At 40.0% G+C, this 15,270-nt stretch overlaps 2 protein-coding genes across 2 annotated transcripts in view; both read left to right on the top strand.

Annotated features, from left to right (window-relative positions):
- Positions 1–14,008, top strand: part of LOC126380095 (plexin domain-containing protein 2) — a 55,847-nt gene extending 41,839 nt beyond the window's left edge. The window contains exons 5-12 of the mRNA XM_050029320.1: positions 1,497–1,625; positions 2,671–2,863; positions 3,820–4,026; positions 5,059–5,210; positions 6,067–6,139; positions 7,155–7,292; positions 8,018–8,220; positions 9,286–14,008. Of these exons, the coding sequence (XP_049885277.1) occupies positions 1,497–1,625; positions 2,671–2,863; positions 3,820–4,026; positions 5,059–5,210; positions 6,067–6,139; positions 7,155–7,292; positions 8,018–8,220; positions 9,286–9,354 (1,164 nt within the window). The 3' untranslated portion in view covers positions 9,355–14,008. The remainder of the gene's footprint in view (positions 1–1,496; positions 1,626–2,670; positions 2,864–3,819; positions 4,027–5,058; positions 5,211–6,066; positions 6,140–7,154; positions 7,293–8,017; positions 8,221–9,285) is intronic.
- Positions 14,009–14,312: 304 nt separating this feature from the next.
- On the top strand, positions 14,313–15,270 carry LOC126380163 (uncharacterized). Its single transcript, XM_050029432.1, has 2 exons — positions 14,313–14,594; positions 14,913–15,270. Exons 1-2 carry the CDS (start codon positions 14,334–14,336, stop codon positions 15,138–15,140), a joined length of 489 nt encoding a protein of 162 aa, XP_049885389.1. The 5' UTR covers positions 14,313–14,333; the 3' UTR covers positions 15,141–15,270.

Here is a 15,270-nt window from a genome sequence, read left to right as displayed (position 1 = left end):
TTCTGATAAGTTATCTTTTTGAATTTTATTTCATGTTTCCATTGTCCAAAAATATAGTTATCTTATTATACTCAAAATACTAGCAAAATACTAATCGGTTCCTCAATTAATGATTAACGTAGCTTGATTGTTTTTCACAAATTTCTGTGACAGAGTGGTAAATAGAAATGCTGTCTTCGATGAAAAAGGACCACTCTGTCACAATATTTTTTGAATGCGCCTGCAAAGAAATGTATGTTACCAAGATAAAGAGAACTACTAAATAGTCTTCTACAGACACATCTTTATATGATGTTTTAAAATATTTATTGTCGTTATAATTTTAAAGATGTTAAATCCGATAAATCGAGAAAATGACATTTTATTGTCAATAAAAAAGAAGAACGACCCAAATAAATTTTAAATTTGTATTAATATTAAAAATTAAAAACCGTGTTAATAGCCACTGCATATGACATTTATTTTTTATTCCTACTGCATGAATACTTTAGCACACGACAATATCCCAATTGGGTCAGAGTTTTATCCATCGCACTTCTCTTGCTTCCTCCACATTCATCAATCGCTTCATACACGCACGCCGGTTCAGAGTATATCGTATTAAACCATTTCTAAGGACATCTCCAATGTAGAAGTGTGTCAGGTTCGAAGCAAATGGAATTCTATAGTCTCTGCTTACTCCGGTGGGAAATAGGCGTGAGTTTATGTATGTATGTTCATCCATCGCAAGAGGAACTAACTACCCACACCTCACCGAGCTTTCTGTTAGACCAACGCGATAGGTGATTCCTAATACTTACTCGTATTTAATATTTTTCTAATAATTCAGACGAAACATACTTGCATCGAGTTTTTTGGTTAATAGTGCATTTGTTTTGTAGGATAAGGTTGCCATGTCTCTAAAATGAATTCAGTAGTTTTCTAGGTCAAAGATAAATGATAAAATTCTAATTTTAACTACTAATTACTAAATAAAGATCACAAAAGGTAACAAAAAACGTTTTATTTTTTCTATTTAACTTATTTATGAATTTTAATAAAGAAAATGTAATAATAAGTGCGACATTTTGACGTGTTTTTCTATGACGTCTCAAGGTTGCTTTTTCATACAAATTCCATGGCAATTTCGTGTTTGACGTTTAGTAACTACCTCAATCAGCGCTTATCGCTATCGACCCACTCGGGTCGATTAATTCTTTCAAATTTTTTTTCTTCTCAGACGACGCGCAGAGCCGAGGTTCGCGCCCAACTGGGCACCCTCAGGCCTGTTGTCTTAAACTTTGTACCGGGTGAGAGCCTTCAGCGCTCCCCATTTGTGTGGCCAAGTAGTTAATGCCAGCGGCAAATCTACAATAAGTCACGTCAAAAAAAAGACGTTTAGTAAAAAGTTGGAACTCCCAAGCGACCAATTGCCATATTAAAAAATAAGTTGTAAACTACTCTATTGTTTCTTTCTTTTGGTGCAGTAGTTATTTTCATTGTGTTGTATGTGACAGGACAACCACAACTTCTACAACAGCACGTTCATCGGCAACCAGACGTACTTCGACGAGTACTGGGCGAACATCACCAAGCAGAAGGCTGATGTCCACGCCACGCTCAGCAACTCCCACCGGCGGGCCACTGTAAGTGTACACTCACCCCGAACACTTCATACAAAACACCTCGTTTTACATAGCTATTACGCATTGACGTCATCGTACACGCGCAACTGTGTGACGTCATCATCATCAGCCCATTAAAGTCCCCACTGCTGGGGCACGGGCCTTCTCTATGGATGGATAGGGAGATCGGGCCTTAAACCATCACGCGGGCCCAGTGCGGATTGATGGTTATTAACGACTGCTAATGCTGCCGGGACCAACGGCTTAACGTGCCTTAAGCGGAGGTCGAGATGAAAACTTTTTTGTGGTCACCCATCCAATGACCGGCCTTTGCGAAAGTTGCTTTACATCAACAATCGTAGACCGAGCGCGTTTACCGCTGCGCCACCGAGCTCCTCCCGTGTGACGTATTGAAGACTAAAGTAAGACCGAGGGGGGGCTAAACCTAGCTCAGCCGCTAGTGAGGAGCGAAGAGATGAGAAATGATGAGAAATGCCCTTATATATGTAGTGTTAATCCTTACTCTATGGTAAAGCCTAATTTCCAACTTCTTCTTCTATGGTGTGCGTTGTGAGGTGGATTACCAACCCCATCAACCCTGGTGTCAGGGTTACTATTGAGCCACCAAAGGAACCTGACATGGCTTATGTAAAGACTCATTCGTAAGTAGTAACCGTGACCAACAACTTAAAACGTGCCTTCCGAAGCACGGATCATCTTACTTTCGGACAATCAGGTGATCAGCCTGTAATGTCCTAACCAAACTAGGGATCACAAAGTGATTTTTGTGATATGTCCCCACCGGGATTTGAACCCGGGCCCTCCGGATCGTGAGCCCAACGCTGAAATCGCTGGACCACTTTCCAACCAGTCAAATCAGTTACACACACAAAACGAAACTACAATTGTTTTTGTATGAAAAAGTACACTGTGACGTCTTAGAAAAAAGTCACAAAATGTCGGACGTTGACGTCGGGGTTTTTGAGCATTGTCTTTTACATTTGCATAACAACACGCGCCGCGCATGCGCTGCTACTGCCAAGCCTGAAAGACACATTTGTTACAGACATCGCGACTGAGCTTCGACTTCCCGTTCTACGGCCACAACCTGCGCAACATCACGGTAGCGACCGGCGGGTTTATCTACACGGGCGAACACGTGCACAACTGGCTGGCGGCCACGCAGTACATCGCGCCGCTGATGGCCAACTTCGACACCACGCTCACCAACGATAGCTACGTCAAGATGTATGACGACGGTACGTACATGTGGAAGGATTATCATTATGAACAATCTGATGAATATGGAAAAAGACAGACGGACAAATTGATCCCATAAGGCTTCCATATATTCTTTTGAGGTATGTAACTCTAAAAATAAAAACTAATAATAATAAAAAAAAAATAATAATAATAAAAAAGTTTATTTAGGTAAAATCTACGACACACATATACATTTACAACATTAAAGTAATACTAATAAAAAAGTACAATAAAGTAATAAAGTAACAAATAAAGTAATCGTTTACTAATAAAGTAATCGTTCATTCACATTGTCAGGACGTTGACATTATTTGTTAGCAAAAATCACTTTTGAAAATGTTTTTTTCAAATAGGCTCATCGAATCGGAACTCAGTGTAACGACCATCAAACGTAAAAAAAATAATCGACGAATTTTACAAACTACAGGGTGTTAGTGACATCGTAACGAAAACTTTGAGGGATGATTCAGACTATGATTCTGAGTTGATATCAAGTGGAATTTACCGTCGCAAAAGTATGGAACTGAAAACAATTAAAAAATACCTACACAAGTATTACATACATTTTCCGTCAGGAAATTCCACTTGTTATCAACTCAGAATCATGGTCTGAACCATCCCCCTCAGTATTCTTTACGTTGTCACTAACACCCATACATACTTGTACGGCTACCTGTATGTACTTGTACGCGTGTAAGTGACATCGTAACGAATACTGAGAGGGATGATTCAGTTCATTATTATGAGTTAATATCAAGTGGAATTTTCCATCGTAAATGTATAGAATTGAACATAATTAAAAAAAACATGAATTTTGCGACGAAAAATTCCACTTGATATTAACTCAGAATCATGGTCTGAGTTAAGCCCTTCAGTATTCGTTACGATGTCACTAATATCCTGTATAGAATTAGAAGTTATTATTATTTTATAAACAACATGTAATTTGCAGGCGAGAAGTTCACCGCGTTCTGGGAGAACGTGACCCTTCAAGAGGACACGTCGAAGAAGTTCACGTTCGCAGTGACGCTGTACAAAAACGGCGACATAGTGTTCGCGTACAAGACGATACCGCTCGCCGTGCAGAACATTAACGACACCGACCACCCCGTCAAAGTGGGCATCAGCGACGCGTATCTCACCGACAGGATCCTCTTCCGTAAGTCTTAACACCCTTTCTCTAACGACTTCCAGGGATCGGTTAAATAAATTTTGTTTTTTCCCTTAACATGCGTGCCACTTGATTAAAACCTACATTTCTAGACACTACCAGTGTTACTACAAAACACAAACTAAAAATAAACTAGGTTTAAAATGGTATTTCGCGCCACGAAGGAAGTCGGCGGATTTTAATGAAACTAACTTGACAAGTCATAATAATTCTATGCAGAATCTGCGACAGTAGCGCCGCGGCCTTCGGGACTTCTTTCGTATACGGATTATATTTTAAACAGTTTATCTGTTAGTCTTTGTTTTGTAGTAACACTGTAATACTTTCCAAAAATTTGCATATTCTGAAATTTTTAGAAAGTAGTCGATGAGGGAAGTATGTACATTTTGGGAGTTGTCCTTTCGGGAAGTAGACTTTTTGCGAAAGTGGACGATTTGGATGAGTGGTACTTTTGGGAAGGAGACCTTTTGGACCGAAAGGACTTTGTTCGTATTTTGATCGTCATTAAATTTTGGTCTCAATTTTTAAAGTAATCAAATCAAATATACAATGGGAATATAATATAATGGGAGTTATGTAGATGGAAATCACATTAGAATGCGATTTTTAAATGTACTTATGTGGTTTGCACTACAAGACGACGTTATGTATGTTTTAGGCAGCCAAAATACTAAACTGTATTTATTTAAGGAACGTCTAGGGCCCTATGCCTAGGTATTTTTCTTCTTTTTTTAGCTTCTTTTCCCCGGATATACAGGTTGTGAGAATCTGCAGTAGTTTTAGGCGGATGAGCGTTCACTTGACGATTCATTTTTTTTTTGACGTCACTTATTGTAGATTTGCCTCAGATGGCATTAACTACTTGGCCGGACAAATGGGGAGCGCTGAAGGCTCTCACCCGGGACAAAGTTCAAAGTATAATTTGAACTTTGTACTGTGTTTGTTGACGATTCAAAGTATAATTTTACCTACTGAATAAAGACATTTTGGAATTTGAATTTTGTTAATGTGTGATTGCAGTGGTGCGACGCAAGACGATATACGAGTACCATCGCGTCTCGTTCAAGAACTACGAGATCAAGAGCGGGACCATCCTGCGGCTGACGGCGCTGCCCACGTGCCTGCAGTACGACTCCTGCGAGACCTGCGTAAACCACGACACTGGCTTCGATGTGAGACCACACATTACACATAGCCATGTCTGCGGGCTCTCCCCCTATTTATTTATTTTTTTATAACACTTCATAAAATACACATACATTGGTTTCAAAAACGGGAACACAACACTGCGTTCAAAAATGGGAATCGCTGATGTGGGACGAGAGGCCGCCAAACTCAAATGGGATTGGGCCGGACATGTTTGTCGCATGCACCCTGAGCGGTGGGCACGGATCGTCACGCATTGGGTGCCTCATGACGGGTACAGGACCGCAAAATTTGCAGGAGGAGGGGGAGGCCTTTGCCCAGCAGTGGGATCTTGTGACATTGGTTTACGAACGTCGCTCAACCTAAACAGGTGTGTCTCGATGCCTTCTTCGGCATAAGTCACTTTGAATACAATATTCAAAGACAGCAGCATAAATCTTTACCATTTACGCTTACTTAGTAATAAAACATCCCACAACAACTTAGTTATATAACGTCTAGCGTTTCCGCGGGGTCCGCTTACCTAAACTGAAAATTCGATAAGTCCGGGCTTTTACAGATGCAACTGCCTGACTTTCTAACCCGCGAAAGAAAAATCAGCCCAATACAGGTTCGAACACATATTTCCGAAACGCATTTCTCGGGAATGTGGGTTTCGACGATGTTTTCCTTTGCTGCTGAGAATAATTTATGATCCATATATGAATTCGAATAACATAACATTAATGTATGGTGTCTGTGTAAAACGAGGTTGTTTGTATGAAGTGTCCGGGGTGTGAGGGCGGCTTAACCTGATCTTCTGTGCTGGATTTCGAACCTGCGACCTCACTACGTTATCTAGGGTATAGTAGGTATTGTGAATAATAGATATGTTTGTTCCAGTGCATGTGGTGTGAGGCGATACACAAATGTTCCAGCGGCACCGACAGAAACAAACAGGACTGGATGCTGCGAAGTAAGTGTATCCGTTATGCGAAGTATTATACAGGGTGTTAGTGAATTCATAACGGAAACATTGGGTGATGATTCAGAGCTGATATCAAGTAAAATTTTCCGTCGTGTTTTTTCAAATGATTTTCTTAGATTATTTAATTACTGCACTATCGCATTAAACTACTCTGAAATGGTAGTTTTTATATTTTTATTTATTTAATAACAATATAAGAACCGTTTACAATTTTAAACACATTCGCCAAACTGAAAAACAGTTTGTTGGCGAAATCATGCACTCATTACTTACTTATATCTATTACAGCAAGTTTTAAACTTAATTCTTAAATGCTACAAATCTTCTAACTATTCAATATGTTCATCAAATGAGTTCAATAAAAACAACTTTAATTTAGTTTTAAAGATTGGCTTACTACAACGTTCATTTAAATAGTGATAAGGTTTTAAAATATTACAACCAAATATTCGTAATAAACATTACAGTCAACACAGAAATACACATTATATAAAATAGACAATAACAATCTATTTAGTCAAATAAGCCCCCGCGGGTGGATCCGGGCGCAAAGGTCCCCATCACGCTTGCCGCGTTACCACGTTGTATGGCGATGGACAACCTTTGCGTTTTAAAAAAGGTTTTAAATAAATAACTGACTTGCCCAATACCACTGCAACTTGGCGTGGACGACGACAACAATTATGAGTTCATCATCATCACCAGCCCATTAACGTCCCCACTGCACGGGCCTTCCCTATGGATGGATAGGGAGATCGGGCCTTAAACCACCACGCGGGCCCAGTGCGGTTATTAACGACTGGTAATGCAGCCGGGACCAACGGCTTAACGTGCCTTCCGAAGCATGGAGGAGCTCGAGATGAAAACTTTTTTTTGTGGTCACCTATGACCGGCCTTTGCGAAAGTTGCTTAACTTCATCAACCGCAGACCGAGCGCGTTAACCGCTGCGCCACCGAGCTCCTCCATTATGAGTTAAATAACATATATATTTTTTCCCTCTAGATTGCGATAAGGTCCCGATCAGCAACGAGACAGCGTGTCCGGCGCGTGCGTCGCAACCCCCGGCCTCCGACGACGGCGGCAGCACCGCCTACGTGACTGACTCGCAGCACCCCTACCCGCAGGCCGTCGTCAACACCAGTCAGTATAACTATAATATACTAGGTCCCGCGTTCGAATCCCGGTGGGGACATACCACAAAAATCACTTTGTGATCCCTAATTCGGTCAGGACATTACAGGTTGATCACCTGATTGTCCAAAAAGTAAGATGATCCGTGCTTCGGAAGGCACGTTAAACCCTTGGTTACTACTTATTGATCTAAGTAAGTAGTCGATATAGAAACAAGTGTCTTTAAGTAGTTGATATAGAAACAAGTGTGAACACTTTAACAGTTATTTTTTATTTTTTTTTAATTATATAGACTCGCGTTTGTCCACAGTCTCACCTTTTGGTAAATGACGATGTGGTCTAGGATAGATCATATTAACTAGTAAATACCTATTCACTGTAGCCTTTAAGACGTCCAGATTATAACGAGTTGTGTTTATAAATAAAACAAAGTAACTTGGAAATATGGATTTCACTATTGAAAAAATATTAATTTAAGATCGGACATCGTCCGGCCGCTCGCAAGACATTGTCAAGAAGAGAGAAAAGACAAATGGCAATGTTGCCACATTACAAAAATACAAAAGCTACCATTTTAGAAGTATAAAAATAAAAAGTTGTTATACACTTTCAATATTTATGTTGATGTATTGAACAAGTTGGAAAACCAATCTACGGAAGGCAGTTCCAATCCTTTGCTGTGCTTACGTGGTTTCCACTATAAGGTGACGATATAATAGTAATATCATCCTCAGTGCACTCGGCCCCCGCGCCGCCGAGCCATATAAGCACACCCCTCCACGAGCCGGTGCGCGACGAGAAGCCTGCGCCGGCGCACTCGCCCATCGGCGGCGTGGTCGCGGCCTTCGTGGCCGTCGCGCTCGTCGCCAGCATCGCCGCCTGGACACTCTACGCCTTCAAGAACCCCCACACGCGTTCTGGACAGCTACTTATCAAGGTATATTACATTTATACTTACACATGTTTCCTCCGTGCACACATAACAGCCTCCGTGGCCTAGTGGTTAGAGCGTTAGGCTCACGATCTGGAGGTCCGGGTTCGATTCCCGTTGGGGACATTGTCGAAATCCATTTGTGAGACTGTCCTTTGTTTGGTAAGGATTTTTCAGGCTTGAATCACCTCATTGTCCGAAAAAGTAAGATGATGCTTCGGAGGGCACGTTAAGCCGTTAGTCCCGGCTATTAGCCGTAAAAACACTTCCACCAACCCACATTGGAGCAGCGTGGTGGAGTATGCTCCATTCCCCCTCCGGTTGATGGAGGCCTGTGCCCAGCAGTGGGACGTATACAGGCTGTTTATGTTACACCTGTTTCCTACCGGGGTAGGCAGAGGCTGGGTTTCGAATTGCTTCTATCGTGACAAACCTCTCGCGTAACGTGATCGTTATTTGTATGGCCCATATTCTGACTGATTTTTATCAGTATATATAAACAATACAAACAACGATCACAGTATAGTGATAATAAGGTCGATTTTTCTTAACTCCTTTGTCGGCGTCGCGTGATTATGTAAGGCCCATACAAATAACTTAGTTTAATTATAATAAGTACGATTTTTCTTTGAAGCATTTTTTAATTGATTGGAGGAAGTGATGGTGTGACAAGATCGTAGTAAATTCCGTCTGCCTACCCAGGATCAGATGATCAGGGGGTTAAAATGGCCACATGGAAGCAATTCATATAAGAAAGCAGTATTGCAATTTGACATTTGTTTGCATTGCGCACTTACTTTTATATGCGCAAACGTCAAATTGCAATATTGCTTTCTTAAAGGAATCGCTTCGATGTGGCCATTTTAACCCATCATCTGATCCTGGGTAGGCAGACGGACAGACGGAATTCAATTTACTACGATCTTGTCACACCATCACTTCCTCCAATCAATTAAAAAATGCTTCTAAGAAAAATCGTACTTATTATATGAAAAATCGTACTGGTTACCCCCAGATTTAACCAGGCCCCCAAGAAAATTGTAGAAGCTAATTGACTTAATATGTGAACAGTACCGGCCGTCTCAGTGGAGCTGGCGGCGCGGCGAGGCGCGCTACACGGCTGCGACCATCCACATGTAGACACCACGCGCCACGCCCGTTCTGCGCAAGCGCACGAGCCGACCCCTCACCCCTTACGCCACCACTAACCACCGCGGAGACACCTAACGTCATTACCCTGCCCTGCCACTTAAGTAGACCATACGGAGCGCCCGCATTTATCCAATGATGACATTATCAAACTGATGTTTGTGTTGTGTTAATGTAATTAGGTAAAAGTATGAGAAAAACACACCTTATTAATGACTTTAAGAAACTCATAATCTCAAACTGACATTTTAATGCGGCCATAAGCGCTAATGATGCTTTATGCAACTCAAAAATCCGAACTTAAAAATAGGGTAGTTTCCAACTGGTCAACTCAGTTACTTTTTACTAAACGTCAAAACACGAAATTACTATGGAATTTGCAAGAAAAAGCAACCGGTGACGTCATAGAAAAACCTAACAATATGTCGCACTTATTAATTCGTAAATAAGTTAAATAGAAAAAAGAAAACGTGTTTTGTCACCTTTAGATCTGTCTTTATTTAGTAATCAGAATTTCATAGTTCGATAATGTTGTTTAGTGCATCAGTTTAATGGCTCATTAGTATGTGAAGACGCCTTTAAAATTTGAAGAGCGTTTCTGCAACTGTGTGCCATTTAATATGATAACCTGCGCGAATCTGTCAGTGTACAACACGTGGATTTACCGATACTTAATGTATTGTATAGAAAACAAGCATCGCTTGCGCGTATACCGATCTAGTGGACGCGCAGCTTATTATTACGTCACTTATAAACATATCTTTATCGCACTGCTGTTATTCAACAATTTCGTTCAAATATAATGCCTAAAGCTAATGTCATCGATTAACCTCAGATCTGTGTGTAATAAGGATCCTGACTACCCCTCTCGTATGTTTATGATAAGGATCCTGACCCATAGGACTGATAGCTATTTTTACGTAATTATCCACTGTAATTCTATCGCAAAAGGGTAATATGCAACATACTACACCGACTTAGCATTAACTGAATCGCTTAGTGTTATTACAAAACAAAGATTAAAAGATAAACTAGGTTTTAAAATATAGTCCGTGTCATGAAAGGAGTCCAGCGGTCGTCGCGCTGCTGTCGCAGATTCCGCATAGAATTGCTAGCCTATGACTTGGCAATTAGTTCCTGTTGAGGACTTCAGGCTCTCGTCCCCTTTTCTTTTGGGTGTGTGCAGGCGCTCTTCAATGAGTAGCTTTATTACGTTGTTCACTAAATTTATTTTTTAGTAACAAAGGTAGGTAAGTCTACAATAAAAACAAATGCAGTGCGTATTAGACGACGTCGTGGTATGTGTATTCAAAAAAGTATGAAACGAATATGGCGGTTGCTGCAGGAACCGGAAGACCGTCGTCGCATAATAAGTCGATAGGTGGCGCCACGCGATATGGATGCGTTTCGTTTGACTTATTTCGTGGTGCGAATTGAATTTTAACACGTTGACAGAAAGGTAATAACCGTCGTGTTTAACGTACTAAATCTTACAGAACTGCTAAGTCGTTTTAAATTTTGCAGTAACGACAGAACGTTTAACAATGTCTAATTACACAAGTATATTTCTGTGTAAAGTGTCACCGGTGCTATAGCCCTCAACAGCAGCTTTAGCCTTTAGGGTCACTATGTATTACTGATCGATCGATTCCTGTGTCGGCAAAACGGTCACATCCGCCTGTACAAAATACTTGGGTCAAAACATGGCGAAAAATTTACCATGAACGTGTTAAACCTACTTTATCTTTCTGACTTGGTTTTGTAATAACATCGGCTGTGTTCGAATCATATTTTATACGTAATCATAATTTTGTTAGGTGTCTCCGATGTATCTATGCAGCTTTTACTAAAATAATGTTATTTTTACATTTTTATGTGCCTTAGAACCAGGTGTATACACATTTTACTCATTTTTTTTTTTTGTAAACAAGGCCGCTATCTTATGCAGTTAGTCATGTAATTTGATGACATTCAAGCGGTGAGTTTGAGATGTAGCTATGAAAGTACGTTTGAAAATGGTGATACTTTATTGGGAACGGAAAGTACTGCAATATATTTCTTGGGAACAATTTACATTAACTGAATATACAACCGTAAAACACTGCCGATCTATTACTATATTTTACAAAAAAAAAACTGCTTATAAAAAAATATTAAAGCTCTGGCTGCTAATATAAAAGAGTATCTTTTCCGTTCCTGGTAAGAAATAGTATAAATCGTAAAGCAGCTCTGTGCACAGATGTACGTTTAAGAATTTACACATTATACAAGTGAGACGTATGTATAGGTATCGGCATTCGTGATGCTCTAAGTAGAACAAATTCCGGCGTGGTCTGGTCTATTGATGTGAACATGAGATTTGGTAGCGGCGAGTATTGGCTGCCGGGGGCACCAACGCAAAAAGTAACTAGCTAATTTAAATATATATCAAAAATTGCTAGAAAAATAGCTCGTATTGCCAGTTATTTTCGTGCTCGATGAAATACTTAATGCAAGTGCAAATTACTAAGTGTAGTAATATAGAAAAATATTTAAAAAATACGAGTTGTTTTGAACACTTAAGTGCAATAATTGTGATTAGAAACACTACGTCAAAAAAGTATTGTTCGCGAGCATACAGGTTACTCCGGTACAATACTCAGCCGCGACTAACAAGTGAAAATTCGATTGATTCGATCGTTTACTACTATTTATACTTATTTTGAAATGATGTGAGCTTAAAGTGAACTTACTGCTGTGTCGCGACTTTTCAGACCAATTTTATATAGATTCAATTTAAATAAGATTAGTCAATAAACATATCACTAAGGTGGATTACCGAAAAGGGCTTAAATTACAAAATATTTTTTATTGAGATGAACAAATTTGAATGTTTACTTTATGAATGTAAAGTTAAACATTTTTTCGTAGTAGCAGTAAGTATTTTCCGTGTATTTATCGCACGAAAATATGAACATTTTTGATATTTATTATAACTATGTACAAATATACTATAATGATATACAAGAATTTGATAAGTATGGAATGGTGTTCTATTAGGTTTTCCACCTTTTATTAATAATATGCACTTTGATACGAGACCACAATTTTTACTGCGAACCGAATTTGGCCTGTAAACACGTTATGAATAAAATGTTCATTGAATCATAACAATAGTAAACATTAGGTATAGTGTCGCGATATAGTAGCGGCACCAGCCAACACCTATGCTCAGAGACATCACAAAAAATAACCGTATGAAGTCCTCAACTAACGTGTCTTGAGTTCCGTGAGGTCAATATTGGCTTGTCCGTCCTTGTTAGTATTATAGTGCGAACATAAGGTTAGTTACGGTGGCGCGGCGATTGCTACGACGATGGATACCACGTCTTTAAGGTGTTAATACTTTTCTATCTCATTTCATCGACCTACAGTCGCCGCACTTATTACTTTCTTTATCACTAAACATAGATATTTACGAATTCATTACGAGTGGTGGCTTACTACTACCTAATAGTCATCATTTATTGAAAAACGTAGTAATGAAATGCTCGTTTATAGGTGTATGCGACACTGAACATACTTAAAGAAAATATGCTCAAATGAAAGCCCTAAAATCAAGCTCAATCGCGTTTTATATAGCCGTATATCCATAACTCGCACGCCACATGCACGTCACGCCACTGATAGTAGTAAAATTTAACGTCAATTAATCATTGTTACTTAAATTTTGGAATTATTTCTAAATTTTATTTAGATTTAGGACACATACAGTTTACCATCTACGTTATTCAAAAAACCGCTTAAGTCTCGACAAGCCTTTCTTTCTATTGATAGTTCTTAGTTTGGTCGTATGTGTTGTTTTGTTAGTGGGACAGATGTCAAACATACAATTATTGTTGTTGTCCAAAGTATAAGTGCACTTTTATGCACATTCAAAAGTTAAAGGAACATTACCTACTTAACCGAATTTACACAATACAAAAATAAATCTAAATCAATTCGTAACAATTTTTAAAGTTTAAAATAAGTAGATTTTTATAAAACTATTTACACTGAATCAAAAAGAATCATGTAATTATATTGTACAATATTATCTGTGTGTTTATGATGGACGTGAAAGTCCCGTGTTGAGCTGACCATGTAATGGTTCGTGTACCCTGTCCTGCGGAACTCTATCGGGCGCGCACCTAGTGCACGCACCCGGCGCGGGCGCGGCGCGCGGCGTCCCACTGGCGGCGCGCGCGCCCCTGCCCGCACAATACACGAAACTGAAAGTTAGTTGTCGTAGTTTAAGTATTTTTATGAATATTAGAGTGATATTATGTGTAAAATAATTATATTATCATTATGTTATTTTTTATATTTTCAGACATCGTTTTTAAGTTACTTAATAAATCTGGTGATCTTTAAAAATCTTGATTAGTTACACCAAAGAACTTTCAAAATCTATGATATCCTCTTTTTTCGAATCTCGCGTTTTATTATATTTTAAACAATCAAAATGGTGATCTGCTTTTCTAAATGTGCTGTTAAAGCGATGCGAACTTATTTTTTTTGCTCCAATAGTTTTATAATGTTATTAATTTCTAAATTTAAATACTAAATGAAGTTTTAATTTAAGGGACCACATTCATGTCTACAATAAATAAATTGTGCCGTTGAACATCCTGTTTCATTTCTAAAATACTTACCCTATCTACCGAAAATACTTGTTAAACATATAAAATATTGCATGAATGCAACCTTAGAAATTGGCTTTGATTTTTTCCAAAACAAACTACACGTTACAGTCATAAAGTATGGCGTACTTTCCAACAACACAGCTGGGCGTTCGTGGCTCGTGACATCACTCAGACAACCGCAGTGAGGCCATTCAAATTAGAAATAAACTACAAACCTTATCAACACAAAAGTGGAAACAATGGGTCAGGTGTGCGGCCGCGCATAGTACTTGAGTCGGTTCAAACGATCAAATGCTTTCTTGCTAAATGGAGGTGTTGATGGTGCTGGTGTTGGTGCCGCTGGTGTCGGGGCGAATGTTCTGCGACCGCAGCAAGGTGCCCGTGGAGCTGGGCGAGTGGAAGCGCGAATACGCGCGCATGGATACTGCCACCATCGAGAATCCGCCCGTCTCCGTCAAGGAAGGCCAGATATACATTTACGAGAACTACTTCCCCAACCGCACCATCAAGTATATCCACGTGGACAACCTGGCGATACGTTCGTGCGGCGCAAGCGCCACTATTAAGGTTGGTTCTATTATCTACTCAACCTGTATACAGGCATTGCTGGGTATAGGCCTCCTCTCTTTCACGCCATACTTTCCGGTCATGTGCAAGTTTCATCCATTGCTTTCCGGTGTACCTCACAATGTCATCCGACCACCGGGCTGGTGGTCTGACTCGTTATCACATACCATACTTTGGCCACCATTCAGAAACAGCCTTAGGTTGGTTACCTGCAGGAACTCGACTAAGTCGCCAATTGATAAGCCTCTATCACCTGTGTAACCGCAGTGTGTAACTGTTTATTTTTGCATTAAAATGTATATGTGTATTTATGTCAAGGCGGGCGGTGTGAACACGCCGGGGGTGCTCATCGTGCTGCACTCGGGGCCCTACCAGGAGATCCGCACGGTGATCGACATCTGGGGCACGCGCGCGCTGGATCCCACCCGCGCACGCCCCAACTTCACCCCCAACGAGCTCAAGAACCTCAAGAGCACCTACCTCTACAAGGGCAACCGCGCCGTCAACCACAACATCCACAACGAAACCTACGGCCAAGGGGGATAACATACTTTACCATTTTTTACGTTTTTTTACCTATATGCTATTTTTATGTTAAAGTCCGCCAAAAATAGCCTGAATAGAATGACAGCTGTAAGAACAATACATGCCCTCTAGCTCTTGAACTAGGCTGCAT

Source organism: Pectinophora gossypiella, chromosome Z (genome assembly GCF_024362695.1).
Source record: "Pectinophora gossypiella chromosome Z, ilPecGoss1.1, whole genome shotgun sequence".
Lineage (NCBI taxonomy): Eukaryota > Metazoa > Arthropoda > Insecta > Lepidoptera > Gelechiidae > Pectinophora > Pectinophora gossypiella.
Note: the sequence above shows the minus strand (reverse complement) of the source record. Positions and strands in the feature narration are given on the sequence as shown.